Source organism: Dermacentor silvarum, chromosome 5, assembly GCF_013339745.2.
Source record: "Dermacentor silvarum isolate Dsil-2018 chromosome 5, BIME_Dsil_1.4, whole genome shotgun sequence".
Classification (NCBI taxonomy): domain Eukaryota; kingdom Metazoa; phylum Arthropoda; class Arachnida; order Ixodida; family Ixodidae; genus Dermacentor; species Dermacentor silvarum.
In genome coordinates, this window is record NC_051158.1 from 51,345,091 (window position 1) to 51,369,077 (window position 23,987).

The window sequence follows — 23,987 nt, forward strand, 5'->3', positions numbered from 1 at the left end:
CAGCAAGCAGATATAAATCGCACTCGAAACCAAAAAACCTCAAACTAAAACTCATTCAAACTAGAATGCACTGACTAAAACACAATGAACAAATAAAGTTAACAACACCTAATGAATCAATAAATATGCTCTAAGTTTCGCCTCCGTTAGTTCTGAGCGTTTTCTCTACGAAAGTCTGGCAACTCTGGCCTACTGTTGTGACGCTACTAGGATGGGACGCTCTTACTCAGTTCGTTGTTCCCGTTGCACGTATTTTCCCGGCGGGGATCTCGTTGGACCTTCTCCATGTTGTGGTTCTTGCCGACTGTCGCATAATTGATGCTGCATAGAAGTCGGTCGTTGAACTCGCTCGTCTCGGGAGCCTGGGTAACCCGGTCGCTGTTGCTGACGCGGCCGGGAGAGGTGACGGGTTAGGCCTAGCGACGTGCTCGGCCGCCGCTTCCGTCCAGCTTCTTTCCCGAGTGCCGACGTGGCGTTCCGGGATCATCGAACGTGCCGGTCTGCCGTGGAAGAGGGGTCCTTTCTGGGTGCCCGGTCCTGCCGTGAGAGGCTGCAGCCAGTCCAGGAGCCTCACTCGAACTTGCCGAGGTCGACGGCCACACCTTGGACGGCCAACGTCACGGACTCGGCCGGACCCCCAAGTCTCCCGTCACCAGAGCGGAGCTTGCGATGCGACCTTCCTGGCCCGGCCACGTCGATAATGCTCGCTCAGCCTTGCTTCTCCTCGATGACAGCTCGGATCACGCCCCTCGCGCGCTCGCGCCGTTCAGAACGCTCCGATCACATCGTCCTTGTCTTCTTTTATTTCGCCTCCGGCCTCTTACTCATGACAATGGCCCCTTCTTCAAGAGTTTTTTTCCAAAAACTGCTTTCTCTTGGCCTTCTTTTTGGCGGCGAAATTGACTTTTACGGTCACTTGCGTATTTCTCTGTGCTCTCGGCCTGTCTCACCGCTCATCACCACACTTTCGCGCACCATTCACTTTCACTCCACAGTACATTGCACGGAATTGTTCGCAATGTTCATTGTCTCAAAACACTCTACATGAATAAACTTGTTCACTGCACACATTTGTGGAAACTGACAACTCAACTATCCGAGGGCATTCCTAAATAATATTCCTTTCGTAGCCTACCAGTGCATTGCTTTATTTTTTCCGCCTTTTTCGGAACTCCCACGCTTCTCTACGGCCCACCTGTCTCCTTCGCTTTCTTGCTCTGGCACATTTCTCGTGCAGCTTGGAGTGGCTCTGCCTTAACTGTGGCTTCTTCATCAACTTTCTCATTGACGCACATATCTCATGCGCACGCGTTTTCTTACGCTGCTTTCGTTTACATCTCCTTTGACTCTTCTTCCTACCCGTACGTGTTACACGTCTAGGGACTCTTAGGGTATCTACCAGCTTTACTCTTTTTCTTTCTCCTCGACCCGCTCATCTTCTCATGCACACGCGGTTTCTTACGCCGCCGTGTCTTCAACCTCCTAGGAATCCTTCTTCCCTTACGCATTGCGTTTTTTAGGTGGCTAGGGCGGTCTATCGTCCCTTCTCATTTCCCTCTGAGGTTGGCTGACTTATCGATTCTGATGCTTGGCTATCCTTGGAATCGTTTTCCATTACAAACCCCATGTCGTTACGAGGTGAAGCTACTTCTTCCTCTACAACCCTCCGCTTCTTGGTTACACAAACCTCGGTCGGGATGTCGCCCATCCTCATGTCATAGTCCCCTCTTACTCAAGGGTTCTCTAGTCAAGAGCCTTTCCTCTACGCCATCACGGGCGCTATCTACTCTTTCTGCGTCCTTTGACGTCCCTCTGCTTTCAGGCTGCTCTATTCTGCCAACTTCCTCTGGCATCTGTCGGCATTCCCCCATCTAGGAGTGCTGGCCACCATGATGTTTTGCTGTAAGTTCGGGCACTGAGTGTTTTGTGAGAGCTCGTCGTGGCTGATGCCGGCGGCTGCAAGTATTGCGTCAGCCACCGTAGCCACTCCAATTTTGGAAATATCCAGTTCACCTCTTGATCTAATAACAATCTTCATGTCTTCTTTGGAAGAACTGGCATTCGGCTTGCCCTAATAATCTTGGACTTCAGCGCTGCGCCGCTAGACTTGTCACTACGGAGAGCCGAAGGTGTTGCCATGGATTTCGGTTTAGCTTCCCGCCATTTGGCGCCAGGTCTTCTGGCGCCCGCAGTTTGCCATCCCTGGTCTTGAGTAACTTCCTCCGGGAGAATATTTTCTCCCTCTACTTGAGATTGCACCATTGTAGTGGACAAGTGGTGCCGAGCCGCCCCGGAGGCCGCAGAAAAGCCTTTGAGGGCAAGTGAAGAAAAAAAAAACGCAACACATCGCAAAATAAACAAAAGAAGACCTTAAACGACGACACCGTGTTACAGCACCATTAAAAAAATATGTACCTCAAGCTTGTGGCGAAATGAGCTGAGGTTATTATCAGAGGCGATATCATCGGGAAGATTATTCGTCATGCGAATGGCTTGTGGAAGTGCGGATGTCTTAAAAGCGTTCGTGTTGCCCAAGATGCGCGCGAAGCTGAGGTGATAATGTAGCCTGCGTGACGTGAAAAGGGGGCGTTCAAGGTGTAACGAGGCTATTTTATTGCTGTAAACGTACTTGTGAAACAGGCATAGAAGAGACATTTGGCGGCGAATGGTCAATGGTTGAAGGGAATGATCAAGTTTAAGTTGAGTCACACTTGAATGATTGTCATAGTTCCTTAAAATGTAACGGGTGGCTCTGTTCTGAACTGCTTCAAGCATGTTTATTTGATAATGAACGGGAGGGGACCAAACAGATGAGGCATATTCAAGTTGTGGGAGGACGAAAGTTAGGTAGGATAATTTGCGAACATTAGAGGGACAATGACGCAGGTTGCGTCGTAGATACCCTAATGTTTGTTAGGCTTCGCGCAGGCAGCTATGAAGTGATCAAACCAGGAGAGGCCTGGTGTAAGGTAAACGCCAATATATTTATAACATTATGCCCGGGACAGCTTGTCTCCCTGAAAGTGGTAGAAAAAATGGAAACGTCACGCTTACGTCCAAAAGAAATAATTTTACATTTGTTAGTTCTTAGGGTCATGAGGCAGGTGCTACACCAGTAGAGGCAATGTTGAGATCGTCTTGAAGGATCAGGTGGTCGTCGGGACTGTTTATTGCTCTGTATAACATGTAGTCATCAGCAAAGATTATATACTTGATGATATGTTATTTGGCAGGTCATTTATATAGACCAAGAAAAGTAGCGGGCCTAGAACGCTGTCCTGTGGAATGCAAAAAAACGTAGGAAAGTGAGAGGAGGTATTTAATGTGAACTGCTTGCGAAGTGAAAGGAAATTTCGAAGCCATGATAAAGTGAGGGAATCTAATCGAAGGGCAGATAATTTAGAAATAAGGCAGCAATGGGTGACACGATTGAAAGCTTTGGCACAATCAAGAAATATTGAATTGGTCTGTAGGCCATTTTTCATGTTGGAATGAAGGTCAGTGGTCCATTCCAGTAGCTGCGTTTTGGATAACAAGCCCTTCCTGAATCCGTGCTGGTTTGGAATGAAGAATTTGTTAGTCTCCAGGTGATTGTTGACGTGGGAGACGATTATATGCTCAAGACATTTGCAGCAGATGCATGTGAGTAATATCGGACGGTATTTTTCAGGTAAATTCTTATTTCCGGATTCAAAAATCGGTATTATTTTAGCAATTTTCCAGTCGTCTGGCCGTTTTCCAGATGACAGTGACTGCCGAAAGATGTGGCATAATATTGTGCTGGGAATAAAAACGGTATTTTTTAGCATTTGGAGTTAATATTATCGATACCGGCTGATGCAGATGCCTTAAGCTGCCTAATTTGACATGCAGTACCATCCACCGTGATTTCAATGGGCTGCATGGATGTACTGGTGGTTGTGCTCAGGGACATATGGCACGTCGGAATGGTCTTCCTGAGTGAATACAAATGAGAAATACCTATTGAATGTAGACGAACACTCATAATCTAAGAGAGGAAGGTTGTTTTCATCCAGTAATGATAACTGGTTTGTGCCTTCGTCAGTGGATATGAAGCACCAAAATTTCTTTGGATTATTTTGCAAAAGCGAAGGCAAATCGGTGTGGAAATAGTTATCTTTGGCATTGCATATTGCAGAACAGTAACTGGTCAAGCATTGCTTGCATTGTTCCCAAGCAGAAGATGTACCAGCGCGCCTCGTATTACAGTACAAGCGTTTTTTCCTGTTTCTATGTTCACGAAGGGATTTGGTGAACCAAGGGTGTGATTTATTGTTAGAAATTGTGATAATTGGAATACATTGGTGAATGAGCGAGGACATTTTATCTCTGAAAAGCGACCAGTTTTCATTTATAGACCGATTGACGAAAGACGGTAGTAAAGCTAGATTTAAAAATGCTTCGAACTCTATGTTCATTTTGTTATAGTCGGCTTTGTTGTGGTCCCGGTTTTTCTTTTTTGATATTTCTGTGAATGGGAGAGGCAAGTGCAATGTTAGTTCAATTAAATTATGGTCACTAAAGCCGCTTTTGTCGATGCGGTCTTTGCGACATATGTTGAAGCGTTTACTATAGGCAAGACTCCCGGTACTTGCGATAACAGACATGTTTTATAAAGTTGAACCATTTGTCGATCAACTAGCCCTTGGTATTGTACAAAATGTTTATTAAAGTAATTTTGAATAGAATGAGGGCAAGAGTTAAAAGCATCAATCAGCAAAGAGTCCAAGCTAGTATTCGACGGGGATAGTCACAGCAGAAGACATTCATGTCACCAGATAAATATGTAACAAGTCTCCTGAAAATAACCAAACGATATGTAAGGCTACCTTGGGTTACAAATATGCCGTTAATGCAGTAGAATTACTATTAATCATAAAAGCCTGCACAGTTAACAAATGGAGGAAGCAGGCGGGAACACCTCAGCAGAATACTCGCACATTTTACTGTTAGATATCTTTTAAATAAACGCGGAAAACACCAATTCGAAAATTAACAGGGAAGAAGCAGAAGTTATATTCTTCAGCACTTCATTCTCCCACGAAGTTGTGTTCGTTTTCTTACCCGCCGGGGTGGCACAGTCAGCTAAGGCGTTGCGCTGCTGAGCACGAGGTCGCGGGATCGAATCCCGGCCCCGGCGGCCGCATTTCGATGGAGGCGAAATGCAAGAACGCCCGTGTGCTTGCGTTGTAGTGCACGTTAAAGAACCCCAGGTGGTCAAAATTGATCCGGAGCCCTCCACTACGGCGTGCCTCATAATCAGAACTGGTTTTGGCACGTAAAACCCCAGAAAGAAGAAGAAGAAGTGTTCGTTTTCTTCGGTTATCCCTGTACATCGTCCACGTGTACGCAGTACTCATTCTCTCTCTATTTTTCTCTTTCTATTCCCCTTGCCCTTACGCCTAGTGCAGGGTACCAAACCGGACGCTCTTCTGGTTGGCCTCCCGGCCTTTCCTCTCCATGGTCTCTCTCTCTTTCTTTTGTTACTTCGCGCACTTACCGGGCTATACATTTACGTGTGTATGCTTCTATCTATGTACCTATCTATATATGTTTTTTTATCTAACCGTTTTCCCGCCTACATGGGTCAATTGGTAGTCAGTGGTCGAATGCGTAGCGCAACGGAGCGCTGTTCTGAGTGAGGTAACAGAGTTCGAAACCAAACACTGGACCAACTTGGGTCACTGAGTAAGTACAATAGAGAAAGAGTAATTTAGAAGGCGCAATTCGGCTCCTACCGCGTCGTCGTAATGTCACGCAGGAGCGCGGCGGTGATGATGATGATCAATTAATGCCATTCCCTTTGAAACGGGGCGGTGACAAATGGTCACCTAGCCTGCTTGACTTAATCAGGTATGCTATACACGTTGTTTATATCTTATTTTTGTAAACATTTATTTATTACTTTTTCCCTTAATATCTACCTTGTACACAGTAAAAGTTTTTACACCCAAAAGGGTGTAAAAAGGGTGTATTTTAATTTTAACACCCTTGCTTACACCCTTTCACACCCTTTTGTCATTATTTTACAATACTACACCCTATATATAGGGTGCGTACATCTTTTGCACCCTCCGATTGGCACCAAGGGTGTGTCTTTATGCTCAAGAAGGGTGTAAGTGACGCACAAATATGTATGCGTACACACATGTGTGCGCATGCGTCTTCGACAAAGGCTATATATAACATGCCTAGAGCATTGGTGATAATAAAGGCGCTTTATTCGGTAATACAGTGTTCAAGGCAATTCATGTTAAGTGTTTCTATCATAAGGTATTAAAATCCATACGTACTTATTGCAATCGGCTAGCTTTCATTTTCAATTTAAAGAGCATGCGGTAATTACAAAATTCAAGTCAGCCTGTACGCAAAATGCACCCAGTAAGTGCGAACTTGGTGAGTGAATCAAGTTTTTAAGATATTCCTTCGAAAAGTGCTTGCATGACGTTCTCCTTTCTATTTTTCGAGAAAAGCTTTTTGGTGCATATATGTGGAACACCAGTGCATTATGCGACACTATTCAGGTGTATATTTTGCGAGGCTGGTGCCGCTGACAGCTTTTCTGTCAAATGGCTTAAACTTCACATATTGTCTCGCTTCAATATTGAAATAACAATATGCCCTATCAAAATAATAATGAAAAAGTATTTTTATGGATATCAGTCCTCGTAAAATATACGTTATAACATTGATAAAAAGTTATGACACAACTCATTATTTACCCGTTCATTACATGCACCAACCACCCCAAATTAGCACTACACTAGATAGATTGCTGTGCACTGCATTGCAACACAGGGGCACTGGGGTTTGCCATCCCCAGTAGGAAATCGGACGCTTGTCTGGTTGACTTGCTTGCCTTTCCTCTCCTTGCTTTTTCTATCTCTTTGAACAAACTGCACTACCTTGTCGAAGAGGAAGCGTTATCCTCTTTCAGAGTTAAATAATTCGCCGAGCAATAATTTTACAGTTCCAGCAACTACAGCATAAACTGGAAAACGAAACCGAATCTGATTTGTTCTCCGTGCTCACAGAGCGCGGCACCAGGTGGCACCGTGCGCTGCGCCTGCGGTCTCGAAGGATCTAACAAGCGGTTGATGCAGCTGCGAATGTGTAGTCAGTCGGCTTTTATCGTTTTATGTTGTGCAGATTGTTAGTTCACCGTAAATATGTCTTGATTTGTACTCAAGAGTGGAGCAAGGCCTCAAGGAACAGAGATTGACGCAACGGGAGCGAAGAACAGAAGCGATGGATGGTTACGCTGGTTGACTCTCGGCATGTTCAAAATGGCGAAGTTCCGAATTTGTCGCTGCGTGACGTGCGCGTGTGTGCTCGTGAATTGCCGTCATAGCGCGGGGATATTTGTGCTGAATGTGTTTCACTTCGTCTACAAAACTCTGCACGCAATGGCATCGAAGAAGTCGTGTGTTCAGGTGCACGTATGTGCATGCTTGGATACGGAAAGCCTGCCCTCAACAGTAGCGCTGAGCTCAGCCGTGTTGGCTGAGCGCTACCCCCTCAACGGATGTTCAACAGTCTACGTGCTCGTAACTTGCTCACGAGGTAAGCCCGTTGTCATCTTGTTTGTATGTGGTAAGCCGGCGTCGCGATCAGAAATATTGTTTAGAAAATGCCAGTAAACGGCGTCTTACGGCAAAAAGGACGCGTGAATGGGAAAAAGGATTACGTTCGGGGTAGATTATTCGTTGGCGTCACCTATTCTCGCACGGGCGCGTTACGTCGGATGGACATACTCACGACTGCGGCGCTCGTGCTGTATCAGTCATGCCGGATTATATAGCTTTCTCGCGCCTCTACCTTCAAAATAACATCACTGATTTTCCCGGGGGAGCAGTAGGGGCCGTAGTGGAGACCGGGGCTACTGTCCTGGAGCAGTATTTTCGCTCATGCCAGCCTTTTCGTATGTGTTAAGCTTCTCTGCAGCCTAAATTGTTTGCAGTTAAGGCTGCATGACATTATACTTGCTTGCATAAGTGTCACAGCTGTCAGTCGTTCGTCGTTGGCGCGAAGTCAATCGACGGGGTATACAAGCCGGTTGGTCGTTCCGTATGCTCTCCGTGACTTTTCAAAACATATTAACTCAAAGAAAATGCCTAAACTGCTCCCCCGGGAAAATCAGTGATGGTATTTTGAAGGTAGAGCGCCGTAAGGCGTGAGAAAGGTATAATCTGGCATGGCTGACCCGCAGGCGCGGGAATGGCTGTCCGAAATACCGCGCCTGTGCGCGGAGAATAGGTTACGCCAACGAGGAATTTACCACGTTTGATCTACATGGTAGTGCGGTCCCCTCGATCGCGATCGAAATTTTCTGTGTGACGATTATAACCTCTGGCTTTGTGATTGCTATATTCAGCACTTTGATAAAACAAAGATATTGTTGAATCAAATGTAAACAGAGGTTTTACAAGTAAAAAAGAACATGAATTTTGTGCAATTGTATTGCACATATCCGTGTGATCATTGAAGCTAACACGAATTGTCATCTGTTTACAGACCTCCTTGCTGTTGCAACTCTGAGGACAATTGCTTCAAATGGGAAGGAACAACCAGCAGTGCCAGTGCTATTTGTACATGAGGACGTAAGTTCCTTCACATTATTGTTAATGAAATCGGATCTAAACAATGCTGTAATTCCTCAAATGGCTTCAATCGTAGAAACAGTTTGGCAACTATATAAAGATCCAGATGCTTTTTTTAATGTGACCATGCCACCTAATTTCACCACCTATTTATTCATTTTTATTTATTCATGGTACCGGTAAAGGCCCTCACAGGGAGTGTATTACATGGGGGGGGGCGATACAATCATTAATAAGTGCTGTACATATTAGGAAGAACAACAATACATCTGTAAATAATAAAAAAACAGCAATTAAATCATAAGTCAATATACAAAACGTAAGGATGAACAAACGAACAATTTTGAACTGCTCTTGCACTCGATGTGAGGAGCATCTATGCTGCAAGAATGACCTTGCTTGGATTACACGGGTTATTCGAATAATGCTGGGTTGTGTTAAGCTTCTCTACAGCCTACATTGTTTGCAGTTAAGGCTGCATGACAATATACTTGCTTGCATAAGTGTCACAGCTGTCACCCGTTCGTCGTCGGCGCGAAGTCAATCGACGGGGTATACAAGCCGGTTGGTCGTTCCGTATGCTATCCGTGACTTTTCAAAACATATTAACTGAAAGAAAATGCCTAAACTGCTCCCCCGGGAAAATCAGTGATGGTATTTTGAAGGTAGAGCGCCGTAAGGCGTGAGAAAAGTATAATCTGGCATGGGGCTGACCTGCAGGCGCGGGAATGGCTGTCCAAAATACCGCGCCTGTGCGCGGAGAATAGGTTACGCCAACGAGGAATTTACCATGTTTGAACTACATGGTAGTGCGGTCCCCTCGATCGCGATCGAAATTTTCTGTGTGACGATTATAACCTCTTGCTTTGTGATTGATATATTCAGCACTTTTATAAAACAAAGATATTGTTGAATCAAAGCTAAACAGAGGTTTTACAAGTACAAAAAGAACAAGAATTTTGTGCAATTGTATTGCACATATCCGTGTGATCATTGAAGCTAACACGAATTGTCATCTGTTTACAGGCCTCCTTGCTATTGCAACTCTGAGGACAATTGCTTCAAATGGGAAGGAACAACCAGCAGTGCCAGTGATATTTGTACGTGAGGACGTAAGTTCCTTCACATTATTGTTAATGAAATCAGATCTAAACAATGCTGTAATTCCTCAAATGGCTTCAATCGTAGAAACAGTTTGGCAACTGTATAAAGATCCAGATGGTTTTTTTTAAATGTGAACTGACATGCCACCTAATTTCACCAGCTATTTATTCATTTTTATTTATTCATGCTACCGGTAAAGGCCCTCAAAGGTAGTGTATTACATAGGGGGGGGGGAGGCGATACAATGATTAATAAGTGCTGTACATGTAAGGAAGAACAACAACAATACATGTATAAATAATAAAAAACGGCAATTAAATCATAAGTCAATATACAAAACGTAAGGATGAACAAACGAACGATTTTGAACTGCTCTTGCACTCGATGTGAAGCGCATCTATGCTCCAAAAATGACCTTGCTTGGATTACACAGGTTATTTGAATAATGCTGGGTTGTGTTAAGCTTCTCTACAGCCTACATTGTTTGCACTTAAGGCTGCATGACATTATACTTGCTTGCATAAGTGTCAAAGCTGTCACCCGTTCATCGTCGGCGCGAAGTCAATCGGGGGTATACAAGCCGGTTGGTCTTCCGTACTCAAGCGAACAGAGTGAAAGAGTCAGAGTCGGGAGTAAAGAAAAAAAATAGATATTTATCGCCAGATAAGTATACACAATTAATAAAATAAAATAATAAAAAGACAATACAAACACACCTGGGGCGCTATAACGTAAAATGATTCCAAACAGTTTTGATTGCAAACTCCTGATGTCAAATTTACATAACCACCGATGCAAGCATCGGGCGGTGACCCGCGGCGTTGTCTGAACAACTCAATCAAGCACTCTCCTCATTTATAGGAGGTCACCTTTGTTCGCTTTGAAAACCAATAACATTGCTTATACTCAGCGGTTTTTCTTATCTAATTGGCTGACAAGAGGAGCGCGCTCTAGTGGAGAGGGTTTCGATGGGGCCGAGCCAGAACAGTGAAAATAGATAACCGCATGAAGAGGGTGGTGCCAGCTTCTCCGATTGGTCCGCTTCGCCTTACTTAGCTTGTGGTGGCTGGTCGAAAATCGCGGCGGCGTGCAACGGAAGAATAAGAATGCAGCTAAAACTGATCCTCAGCAAGGAAGAGTTGGCAGAGCGATGTTGTATGCATGGCGAAAAGGCTCGATAACGTTTTACTCATACACAAAAATGTTTATCATTCGCAAATAATTACATGCTCACCTGCAGGTACGAGTAGCGAGAGCCTGAGTGATCCGCGGGCAGCCATCTTTTATTCCTTTCAGAATGGGGCAGTCTGTGGCTATTAAGAGAAATTTTCCGTTTTATTCGGCATAATTCATTTTTTTTCGCATACACGTCACTTTGACGTGGTGAGTTTTCGCAGTTTTGTGAGGTCGCGTGACAGATAGGCGAAATGGGCGTATCCAGAAAACATTGGATAATAGCAGAGGGCTAATGGTGAAAAGGCGTCGAATCAGGAATGATTATTTTTCTTTTGTGCGGTTTAATCATGCATAATCAGTGTGTACACGTTATATCAGATGGGGAGCTGTCGCGGTTTTCGTGACGTGACGTGACAGACAGGCGAAGTTGGGAGTGGCTTGAAAATGTTTTGACCAATCGTGGAGGCTGATTGCAGAAATTGGAATCAAAACAGTTTGGAATCTTTTTACGTTATAGCGCCCCTGAAACACAATGATGACGGAGAAATGTGATGAGCAATTAACAATACATATACATATGAAACAGGGCGCGGATCAAATATACAAGAATAACACATAACAGCATTTCACTAAAATAATGTTCAAAAGAAAACAACGATGTCATACGCGTGGCCGGGCAGCAGCAAGACCATAAACCGTGAAGTCGGCGCGCGAAGCTTTCCGGAAGAATGCTGGCGGGCCGATCTTGCTGAGGTGGCTGCAATTGCTGGGCTGGATTTCCCGGGAGTCTAGTTGACGTCTTCTCTCACGCAGGTTGAGCTAACTTAAGGCGATCTACCGTGAGCTTCGTTGCAGACGTTGGTTTGTAGTCTCGTACGTCAACTAGTTCCTCGAAATTCCGACGTGGCCAGGCAGCCCAGGAGATACTGGACGGCACTAGCCCCCTGATGGCTTCTCAGCAGCACATAGGTTCAGCTTCTAGAATAATTAGCTGGGACCAAAACGTGCGCTTAAATAGCCTCTCCTTTCTCTAGTTCCCTATGTAGGGGAACTGCCGGTATGCAGAGTTCACCTAATTAATTCACGACTCCCCCCAAAAGTCTTGGCCGTGCCCCTTTCAGCATGGACGAAGGATGGTAGATTGCCCTCTCTCCAAGGTCGAGCCCCGGCACTGCATGCACCACACGGACGCACACCTCTAGGTCCGTTAATCGGCGTGTCGATGTCTCGAAACGAGATGGCACCCCGTGGGGCCACGACATTTTTGACGCCCGGTAATCGACCTGTCGCCTTCTCGAAATTATACACCGCACAGTGAGGACACGACGTTTTTTTTGGCGGCCGTTAATTGGCGTCAAAACCACTCGAAATCTCTCGAAAATATGCCGCTCCATGACAAGCATAGCAACCCCTTATATTGTGCTTACACAAAAGCATTAATATACTTTCATGATCAGTAAGCTTTCTTTGTTGTCATTGCAGGACGAGAGGGTTCCACTCACCCCCTGTGTGGTGTATTCTGGCCACAACCTGGAACAGGCAGAGTTTCTCCACCTCTGTGTCGACAAGGAGCGGCTGTTCATGGTCAAAAATGCGGAGGAAGGGGTCATCGCAATCATGAGTGCATTTTTTGTATTGAACATAGTATATGGGCCTAAATACTTCAACACCAGTGCAGTACTGGAACGATTGTTTTTTGGTTTGAATGTAATAATGCCAAGTGGGGTTGTTACAAAGTTTGTGAACAGAGTTGTGCAGGCAATGCGACACCGAGGTTCATGTACGTTACCATACGAATGCTAGCCTGACAATTTTGTGCAATAGCTTGAGCAATAGTTTTGTGCAATTTTTAATGTATCATTTTCTTTCTTTTTGATCACGATAATAGCATGATCCAGTAACTTCTTCCGCTGCTTGTGCCAACCACCTATAGACTGCACCTTTTTTTGTTCTGATGACTTGACAGACAATGTAATAGTGCCCAAGTGTAGGTCAGCAAAAAACAAACGTGGTCTACTGTAGTCTGCATGTACTTATCGAAAACGTTGCTGGGTGTTGCTATGTGCTGAAAAGAAGATTACAATACGTCTAGTTCTAATGAGGTCTGCCTTAACATTAATGTGTGTGAAACAATTGTCAGCAGTTTTATACAAAGATTACAGCTTGCTTGCTCTTTGTTAACATAGTTTGTTTATGAAACCTATTTGCCAGCCAGGGAACAATGTCCCAGCTTATAAGTACTGCATGATACTGTTAACGTTTGTATTCCCTTATAGGGCACATCAACACTGGCAGCCAGTGCTCAACTTTTCGTAACATGCCGCTTGGTCAATATTTTATATTTTGCGCATGTGTTGCATTGTGTAACCTACCCAATACAAGTGAAAGTCTTTGTGGTTTGACTGTCCTTTTATGAACTATGTTTTATGTTTATTATGTATAACTTAGCAGCTGAGGCCTGACATACTAGTCAAAACGCAGCAGAGTATCCAATTTTTATAAGGTTTTACAAGGTTTTTACAAGTTTTGGATTGTAAAACAATGTTGCGTGGAACAATTATCAGGCTGAAGTACTGTTACATTGTCATGAATACCGGCAGCCTTTGCTTAACCTTTATGAATCTGCTGGCAGGCTGTAGTATCTTTAGCTCGTTTATTTTTTATGCATGTGTTGCCAATGCCTCATCCGAGTGAAAGCTAGTCGCTTATATACTACATATGCTGGTGTTTCTACAAAGAATTTACGTAATATTTAAAAATAGCCATTCTGAAGTACAAGGACGGCTCGTTAGAAGACAGCAATGCTGTCAGTGGTGCCGACCATGGGTGGATGGGTGATATCTGGTAATTAGTTGCTAATTAACAATCTAATATATCTTACTTTTAGTTTCAGCAGACTCATTGTAACCAGGAAATTAAAGCAAGCTCTCTGCACAAGACATGTGAACTTTTGGATCTGGAAAAATACAATTACTCGCAGAACTGTGGCGTGATGAATTTAGGCTGTCTGAGCACGCGAAACTGAAACTGAGATGCTGCTGAAACTCAAGGCAACATTTTGCTTACGTCGCCCAGCAGCGGGCTACCAGCACACTGCACGAATCCCTATTGCTGCCCACTGTTGGGTGATGTGAGCAGAACGCCCCCTCGAAGGGCGCGTCTTTGTGCTCACTGTAGCCTCGGGTACAGTTTCGCGTGCTGTGATAGCCAAAGTTCATCGTGCTGCAGTTGTGTGGGTAATTGCATTTTTTCCAGATTCTAAAGTCTATATGTGTTGTGCAGAGAGCTTGCTTCAATTTCCCGATTACGATGAGTCCACTCAAACTAAAAATAAAATGTATTTTATTTTTGTTATTTAGCAACTAATTGCCATGTATCACCCATAACCTCGTGGTCGACACTGCTGGTGGCATGTCTCCAAAGGAACCATTGTTTTATTTCAGAACGGCTGTTTTTACATATCAGCAATGTGTTTGTAGAAACACCCTTACAGAGTTGTGTGATATTACTGTTGAACAAATCTTATTGTGTACTCAGGTGAAATATGCACAGATGAAGAGCAGATATATACGTGGTGTCACCTCTATTAATGTACTATAATTTTTTGTGTGAAGGCCACCACACAGTTTTTTTTGCTAATGGCTGCTCTGCTTTTACTCACTCGTACTCTCTCACTTGTACTCAGTATACACGTATATTATATATACCACAGCTATACTGTGATCCATGTGAATTACTGTGATCAGTTGCAAACTATATATTGTTACTGCAGTGATACTTTCCAAATAATGTTTGTATTTTATTGCTCCTTGTATGAATACAATAAAGTTCATTCACATATTCTTTTGAAATTGTTACATATAGGTCTCATATATATGCTTCACCGTTTAGTTAAGCTTTGCATTTTTGTACGAATGCAGCAGTGACTTCTTTTGCATGTCCATGGAGTGAAGCAGAATACATATTAGCCAGAGATCTAAGACATGCTAAATGTGATGTTTTTGTGTGTGTATAGTGCATGTGTACGATACGTATAACTTGTGTTTGAATTGTATAGCTTGAGCAGATTTTAAAAAAAGTGATACATCTCCGATGACTGAGACCATGATGCATATTGAACTCCTGCATGAAACAACATGCACTTTTCAAAGCACGGCTCATGGAATAATATTTTAAATCTCCACATGCATTATACATATATATTGTTTAACTATAATTTTAAAAAAACATTTAAGTTCAGGCAACTGTAAGCAATATACCATAGGTCTCATTCATCTATAAAGTGTTCCGCTTTAAAATTCGGTTCAAGCTATTTGACATCTGGTACAGGGGCTGTACACCCATCTGGCACCCTCCACAGTGGGTGTTAAATAAGGAAAAATAAATGAAGGGTGTAGCTGCCACCCTTCGGTTGGGGTGTTATCGCAACACCCTACAGTTTCTTTACATGGGCACCCTTGTTTTAGGGTGTGCCGAAAAGGCACCTTGTAAATTAGGTGCTAACTTACACCCTTAGGGTGTCGTCTCTGCGACAAGCCTATTTACACCCTTCTGGGTGTAAAAACTTTTACTGTGTAGCTGTTACTCTCACTGCGCATGATGCCATTTTGCTATTTTCTTGTTTTGTCCACATCGCAGTAAATGAACATGATGAAAGTTGCAGAGCAGACGAACCTGGCCTGCTTTTTGTCGCCTGCCCTCACGTGTACGTCGGCTGCTTCACGCCTGCGTCGTCTGCTTCACGTCTACGTGAGAAAAGCCGATTTGCTCCGCATTTTCGAGACACCTTGATCATAGACGGGTCCCGCAACTGGCCCTGATAAAAAATGGCCTCAGGAGCGCGAAACACGCGGGTATATTTACCCCAGCGGCAGCGGATCTACCATTTTGTTCACGCACCGCGCAGTATGCCCGCGCCAAACCTATAGACAGTCATCATCATCATAATCAGCCTATATTTATGTCCACTGCAGAACGTAGGCCTTTCCCTTCCATCTGTAATTACCCCTGTCTTGCGCTAGCTGATTCCAACTTGCACCTGCAACTTGCGACAGCCAGTATATACCGTCAAACCGCAATTACGCTAGCATTCGAACAAAATTTTGAATCCAGCCTTTGATGAGATGACGCTTCCACGACGCGGTATGCCACGCTTCTAAAGCTTTTTTAATTGCATGCGCGATAAGCGAACAGGTTCGGTAGTCAAGCTGTTGATTGGGGAGCCTTTTTCCCCGACCTCGCCCATCACATTGATGAAAATAAATGCTTCATCATCATCATCATCATCATCTTCTTCTTCTTCTTCTTCTTCTTCTTCTTCTTCTTCTTCTTATTATTATTATTATTATTATTATTATTATTATTATTATTATTATTATTATTATTATTATACTCGTGGAACAGACGAACATCGTCTGCTCTTCACTGCCTGTCTCGTCTGCTCGGCATCCGGGGGCAAGGCCATATGCCTGTCGTCTGCTCATAATGTACAACACTCCTTGATCGCGGAAGGGCATGGCGACTGGCACTAATCGAAAATGGTCTCGCGACGCGCTCAGCAGCGCGCACTTCCAAACTGCGGCCAGCCGGCTGCACGGTCAGTGCCGGCCCAGCTTAGTGTTTACTCTCCGACATCCGCTGGGCGCGAGTGCTAGCCGGCGGCGCGCCTTTTTTTTTTTTGCGCGACGAGTCTCTCAGCGCGGTTAGCGCTTGGCAAACATTGGTCCCGACGCGTGATGGATGAAGTTGCGGCGACCGAGGCGTCATCTGTTGCCGATGCAACGCACTTTGCCCGCAGCTCGTACGGATCGATGCGAACGTGGTGGGAACGAGGCATAATCGAAAACTGTTCGCGAGCTTTCTTTGTAACCCCCCCCCCCCCCCCCCCCATTGGACTGCCAATTGGAAGAAGACGTACCGTGTCTCGAAGGTTCAGCTACGCAAGACAGAGCATCGCTTCGGAAGATCGTTCGAGCGCTTTCTTCTCTAAAAACCACGGTATACGCAAAGCTAAGGCGAGATGGATGGATATAGACGTTGCCAGCTTCCGTCTCGCGTCACTCTAAACACACGGTAACGGTTACATGTGTGTGCGTTTTTTTGCATTTTTAAATAACCCGCGCTTTGTACCTTAAATAAGGAAAACAGCAGCTAAGCGCGGCGCTCTGAAAGAGTTGGCCGAATGTATATAGTCTGAGCTCTGGATTTCAACCAGCTGAATGTAACACGCCCTGCAACTGCACTCGAAAACCACCAGCCGAACGCACTATCAGTAAGTATACAGTGGAATCTCGTTGATACGATCTTCACGAGAGCCGGAAAATAAATCGTATTATCCGGAAATCATATTATCCGAAAAGAATTGCTCCCGTGAGACATTGGCTGGGAAAAGAACGAAAAACGTATTATCCCGAAAAACGTATTATGCAGAATCCTATCAACGAGATTCCGCTGTAAATATTTACTGCAATACATACTGCCCATAAAACTACGAACCTTACTTCGTGTAGTATTCTAATACCTTGCTATTGCTGTCAATAATTCGCCCTCCCGGTGATAGTGCACCTTCTGTTTCTGTGTCTTTTACAGTGAAGCTGTTAAGGGCTCACTCTTCGATGTTCGCGTCCGGCAATAGAAAAAAAAAAAAAAAACTCTGATTGGCCGTATGCTGTATGTGCGAGTGAAAGCACATACAGCATACGGCCAATGCTGCATGTGCGCGCTGGGGGAGGAGGGCATCGAGGTACCCTAGAATGTGCGTGTGCGTGCCCGCTCTCCCACTGCGGCGCATGCGCGCAGCCCTGCAGGCCTCTGCCGCCTGTGTCGCGGACTCTCTCTCTGGGCTCTCGCACGCCTCTCCAGTAACGGCGTAGACAACGGCGTTTAGCCGTTGCGTACGTAGCCAGCGTTTTGACAGCGGTTGTGTGCGGTTACACAAACAACGCGCACAACTGTTGTCGGCGGCGGCGGCGTTTTGCTCGCGTTCGCACCGAACGCGCGCGGCGTTGGTGACGTGTTTATGAAGAACGTGCCAAGCTTCGCCGTACACCCTACACCGGTGTACCATAGCGAACATAAAGCCATGGTCCCTGTGGTCACTAAATAAATGAAAACCACCGGATCATAGTTTAATAGTTCAAATAACCAATTACACCATCAGCACCCCAGTGGAAGGGCTGACAGTTTCTTTTTTTTTCACATTTCATAGTTTAATGTACATGCAGTAACCAACCTATTGGCGGCCTTTTTTTGCAGGCGCACATCACTGAATAAACTACAAAAAAAATAAAAAAATAAACGACAGGTCACCGCCTGAAATGACAGGAGGGGCGGCGAATACCGCGGGTAAAGAGATATCATACCTAGCAATGGGTGGTGACGTCACGTGGTCATTTCACGTGGCAACCTCATGCAGGGCCTGAGACGGCCGGCAGGTGGCGGTGGGAGGCGCGGGCCGCTCGGACTTCGCGCCTGCGCAAAAAGAAACAAGCAAAGTCAGTGAGTGATGCGTATCGTGAACGCCAACATTCCGGTGGCAACAAATAACATGAAAAAAAAAAAAGGTGGACGGGAACTATCGGTGAATAGTTGCAAAAGTTCAGCGATAGTTTCCAAGTAGACCTTCTGATGGCTAGCTCTACCGTATTTCGTTAATTCTCAGAGATGTTTAGACGGTGTGACGTTCCACTGCCTCGAGGAAGGGCCTCCGTTACAAACCACTTTAGCACAGTTGCGAGGACACACATTGAGCACTGCTGTCCGGATGAGCCCACCAAGTAAGCACCTTTGATAAGGATTCACTGTCTACGGAATCGGACCAGTTTTGAATGCATTCCCCAGGCCACTGGGACTTACAGCACACCGTAAGGACTCCCTTGTTAAAGAGACTATAGTCAGCCGACGGCGCGAATGCCTCTCAAGCGTCCATGTAATTGTTATCGCAATGAAATGTTTGAAAACTTACTTGCGTAGAGGTGATTTACCAGTAGAAGTAGAGGGGGGGAGAGTGGGAGAATAAGCAGCAACCCTAACCAGACTCTCAAGCAATCATGCATTCTACTCCCTTTGTCGTCCTCGATGCAACGTTTGACGGCTGCATTAACATGTAGATTACGCCCCCCCCCCCCCCCCCCCCCTTTTGATACCGTGGTGAAAGGACTCCCCGTGAAAGATTTCCAGCGTGATTACCGAGCGCGAGAACTCTGTACGCTCATCGCCGCTAAAGAGGAGGAACTACTCACACGAACGATTCACTTCCTCTCCGTAACCGTTCTTTTTTTTTTCTTTTTCCACGACGCACTCAATTTATTCGACCCGAGCGCTTCATCAAAGTATCCTGACCTTCTAATTCATTATTCACAACCGCATTCGCGAGGCTCCACAATGACAGTGGCCTCATAAATCCTCCTCGCGCTGAGCGGTTTCGGGACCGACTAGCGCTTACACACGCGTTTTTCATTTATACGACCATCCGGCTGTTTTTTTTCCCGTCAACGATGATGAATTCGTTGATGAATTGGCAAAGTATAGGCGACGGAAATGTTGGCACGGCGAGTTTGTTTCATCTGTCGCGATTCGCTCGCCAACGGATACGTCCCTCGGTCATTTGTTAGCGCTTACAAAAAAAGGGGATGGACGTTTAATATACCCCCGAATGGCGGACATCTCTCTGCGGCGTAGGCGAGACGCTGACAGATACTCTTCTTCTTATGATGATTAATGAGGCGCCCCGCTTTTGACGTCACTTCATTAAACATTTCCCGAGGAACACGGTCGCTTGTGTAGCCGACTTCTTTTCTTCGTCTCCGTGCGCAATTTTTTTTTGTCAACCACGAATTTATACTAACATGCCGAGCTTTGAGTCCTGTCAAAATACAAGCACTAGGCTGATGACGTGGGAGGAAATAGCCAGTGTAAGCTATTCGTCAATGTGGACAAATAAATTATACGGGTGACAAAAGAGCGTCGCTAAAGTTCTTAACAGGACGCTAAGCTCCGGCAATGCAAGCCTGCCGCTGATAAATGATACGAAATAATATGCGAGTCTTAATTCGATGTACAACACATACCCTAATGGCAAAACAACACTGAACCTCGACACTTTAAAGCTTCGGGTCTATCATGCGCGATTGTGAGGCTTTTCTGATTGTGATGGACACTGAGTCGTGCTCCCATGAGTGCTGCAGAAGTACGCGTCTCTTCCTCACAGCACCCCCCCTCCCCCTCCCCCCTCCCCCCGCTCTCTCTATCTCTCTCATTGTGAGGCATTCGTTAAGAAACGCTAAATTGTAATTGGGTGACAGCAACCTCTTTAATGATAGATGGGTACATGCAAAGCAAATAAGTTTTCCAGGTTACACAAGAACATTATTAAATGCTTCAACTGGGCTTTACGTTCAACGAAGACAAACTTACTGCATTTGGTGATTAGCAATGCGAATTGAAAGCGCCATCACTGAATAAAATTCTGTCGACCGAAATCTGAAAACACTGAGCACCGATCCTCTTAAGCTTTGTGTTTATAAAGCTTGATTGCGAAGCTGCCTGGACTGGTACATTCATTAAGAGACGACTAATTCTTATACGGTGACAATAACCGCTTCAACGCAACAGCGGGTATACATGCAGGACAAATAAACTGTCTTGATGACAGAATAGCGTCGCTAAGCTCCTCAACAGTACGAATAGTTTTCGTAGTATGACCCTCATGGTAACCTTGAAAGCAATGCGTCATATCGTAAGCTTCAGGTATATATATACCTGGATGGGTGTATACCTGAATATATATATTCCTGGATGGGTGTATGGTGAATAAAACCATTTTAAAGCTACATAAGTACACACAGATGGATAAATAAGTTTGTCAGGTGAAACAAAAGCCTAACTAGAGGACTCAATAACACGTAACCCTCAGGCCACGATAAATTATTTATTTGCTGATAAAGAATACGAATGAAGGGCAAATGTGTAAATCAAAACTGTCGCCCTAATGCTGAAAGCACTATGCGTCAATACTCTGAAGCTTTGATTCAATGCAGCTTGACTGTGAAGCTTCCCAGGACTGGTGCATTTATTAAGGTACGTTTAGCGGTTATAGGGTGATAACAAGCGTTTCAAATCCACGCTGGTTCATGTCTGTTTCCTTCGCAGAGTTAGTTCTTTATTTTATGTCCCTGACATAATGTTCATAGCCTTCAAAACACGCGTTCGTGCAAGCACTCTCAATCAATCAATCAATCAATCAATTGTTAAATAAATTACTCGATGAATAACTCAATCTCATGCCATTGCCGTTGCTTTCACCAAGGCAGGCTGAGTAAGCCGCTATCTATTAGTCTCCCTGCGTTAGCCTATCGTACTTAAGTGTAGCATATCTCTAAACAATCAGAGGCAAACATACACACGCGCGACGATGTACACGAATGTTATAATCTTAGACTGTTATCTTCTTTCCATAGTAGGTTGAAATGTTAATCCCTACAATAGCAGGTCGCGGTTTCGTGCTGTGTTTTATCTTAGTTTTTATCTTATCTCCCTCCCAATCATTTATGCACCATCAATTTAGGCATTCGTCTCGATGCACCCATCTGCACCACTGCAAGCACACATGCTAGAATTTTATATTTGTTAGCGGAATCTTGTGTTCCTTGTATTACCTCCAATTTAATCTTACCTCACCCCGATCCCACATCGGTAAACGTACACATCGCTCAACAGACGAAGGAATATACCCATCAAGACTGACAATCGAAAAGAACCTCTTCGCACGAAGCATCATTTAGATTCAACTCTCGTTATCATGCTCCCGCAGCCGCTAGTTCTACCAACTTTCTTTATCTTATCTCTTTCTCCAATCACGTGCTCGGGCTATTCAACAGACACAAGATGGACAGCGCGCCAACGAAAAGAAGAAAAAAGAAAGAAAGAAAGCGCCACCTCGCGGTACTGCGTATCAAAAACAGCAACCGTAACGAACACTTCCGAAAGCCCGCAAGCGGGCTTTGCCGCCAGGAGCGCGCCCGTTTGCTCGCCATTAATCTTGGAAAAGAAGCACCGGTGCGAAGCGTATCAATTTCCGATAGTTCGGCGGCGCGAACAGCAAGGAACACGGTGCTGAGTTCAAAGCGAAGACACGATTGCTCGGAAGAAGCACACCTGCCTGTTTTCTTATTAGTTACTTATAGTTTATACTAGTGCATGTACACATAATCATTTTTCTTTCGCTTTCGTCTTTTCGACGCCATTTCCTTTATTGGGCTTCTCGCTAATGCGTTTACTGCTTGCCGGTGCAGTGAGTGTACCCGTCGGGTTTCGTTAACTCAGCTGTATTTCTTTTCTATCCGCTACAGTCTCGGCGTAGTGCAGCGGCACTAATTGTATCCACATGTGCGGATGTAGGAAGCTCGTACAAGCTGAGGGCTACGGCTTCTAATGCGGTACTGTGTACACTTTGCGGCACGCGTACATGTACCTGCGTCCGCGAGAGCTTGTGTGGCAATATTTTCGTTGCACTGTTCGTCGTCGTTGTTTTTCTGCGCTCATGGAACCAGATTTTAGAGAGTTCTACAGGAAGCATTCTAGAGATAATGTTGCTCGCATCTTTTTTTTCATAAAAAGTAGTGAGCTGGCAGAAACAGTTTATTTCTCGCCCTTTCTGTGATTAACGTTCCTCTCGCTTATTAAGCGATTTCGCCCCAATAACGTGTTCAAAAGTGGAGCAGACTACGCTTTCTTCGCCCCTTTCCTCGATCCTATTAATTCTAAGCTAACCCCCTCGGCCCTCTCCCAGCCTTTTAAGTAAGCGAACGCAGGTCGCGTGCTATACATATACCGTTCTCATCGAGCGCCATGCGATGCCGCTGTTCGTTAATGAACAGGGATCGTTAGCAAGCTTCGCAAAGCGCACAGGCACGGCGTCAGCAACGTCAATTTTGAGGACGCCCTTATGATTTCCGGGAAATTAAGCTAATCGGCTTCGGAACCGCAGTCGCGACGAATAAAACGGGGCTTCGACGAGCCGGGCTGCCAGCGAACGTCGCGCGCGCAGCTTTGACGACATACCTTTGGCGATGAATAGTGAAGCAGTTCTTAAAGTTAAACAGATAATAAACAACAAACTCCGTCGCCGCGTATGCAATTTAGCCGGAGTAACTTCTATAAAAAAACATATCTACACATTTTCATAGTTAACCAGACAAATAAATTGCATTCAGTCGAATTTGAAAAACTATTTTGCATATATATATATATATATATATATATATATATATATATATATATATATATATATATATATATATATATATATATATATATATATATATATAAACGACAAAGGAAAACTTACAGGACGAGCTAACGCTTATTTAGGCGTTAGCTGCGGCGGGGGCTAGGACTTTTCCCTCCCGATGTCGAACTACCCAAATCGCTTGCGGGTCTGAATGCCCCGCTTCTTTCATAGCACTTCAGTGTAAAAGGATGTTTTATGGCGTTCTCGTTGGAACTGCTATACTCTCCTCTCCGATGCGTACTCGAGCGCTAGCCTGCTTTCTGTGCGCACACTGGCGCAGACGAGGACGCCATGACGACGACGGCGGCACGACAGCGGAATGACGATTCTTCAAAATGCCGACGATAATAGTATAACGACCACAACGTGACGATCACGGCGTATGAGGACAATGCTGTGACAACGAATGCATGACGACCATAGATAGGGCGACAGCGGCGGTACGACGAGAATCGAATGGCAAAAGGTGGAATGACGTCAATGATGCGACCACGACGGCACGACAGCGACGGCATCGCAATGACTGTACGACGACGAAACGCAAATGACGACGACGACGTCACAAAGCCGGCGTAATCGCCACTGAATGACAACAGCACGATTACGATTTTACGGTGTAATAAACCAATAATGAATTGCGTCAGTGGAACGGTGAAGGCGGTATACGACCACAGCGGCACGACAACAATACGATGACGACGATGGCTTAACGATAACTGCGTGACGGCTACTGTAAAACGACAGGTGGCGGGACGAATACGATGTGACGACGACTGTATGAAGACAATGAGATGACG

The 23,987-nt window shown here is 44.9% G+C and overlaps 2 protein-coding genes across 9 annotated transcripts in view; one reads left to right on the forward strand and one right to left on the reverse strand.

Moving 5' to 3' along the window:
* Positions 1-23,987, reverse strand: part of LOC119453386 (protein dimmed) — a 510,248-nt gene that overhangs the window by 79,743 nt on the left and 406,518 nt on the right. For 3 of the 7 annotated variants that reach the window (XM_049667836.1, XM_049667833.1, XM_049667837.1), the window contains one exon: positions 18,263-18,371. The exons of the other annotated variants lie outside the window; for them this stretch is intronic. The gene's annotated coding sequence lies outside the window, so the exon portion shown is untranslated. The remainder of the gene's footprint in view (positions 1-18,262; positions 18,372-23,987) is intronic. 7 annotated transcript variants of the gene reach the window in all.
* On the forward strand, positions 7,104-13,260 carry LOC125945632 (uncharacterized). Of its 2 annotated transcripts, none has more exons than XM_049667830.1 (3): positions 7,104-7,584; positions 8,536-8,621; positions 12,384-13,260. In XM_049667830.1, exons 1-3 carry the CDS (start codon positions 7,299-7,301, stop codon positions 12,702-12,704), a joined length of 693 nt encoding a protein of 230 aa, XP_049523787.1. In that variant the 5' UTR covers positions 7,104-7,298; the 3' UTR covers positions 12,705-13,260. The 2 variants fall into 2 exon arrangements, with proteins under 2 accessions (XP_049523787.1, XP_049523788.1); XM_049667831.1 differs by lacking the exon at positions 12,384-13,260 and adding an exon at positions 9,648-9,734.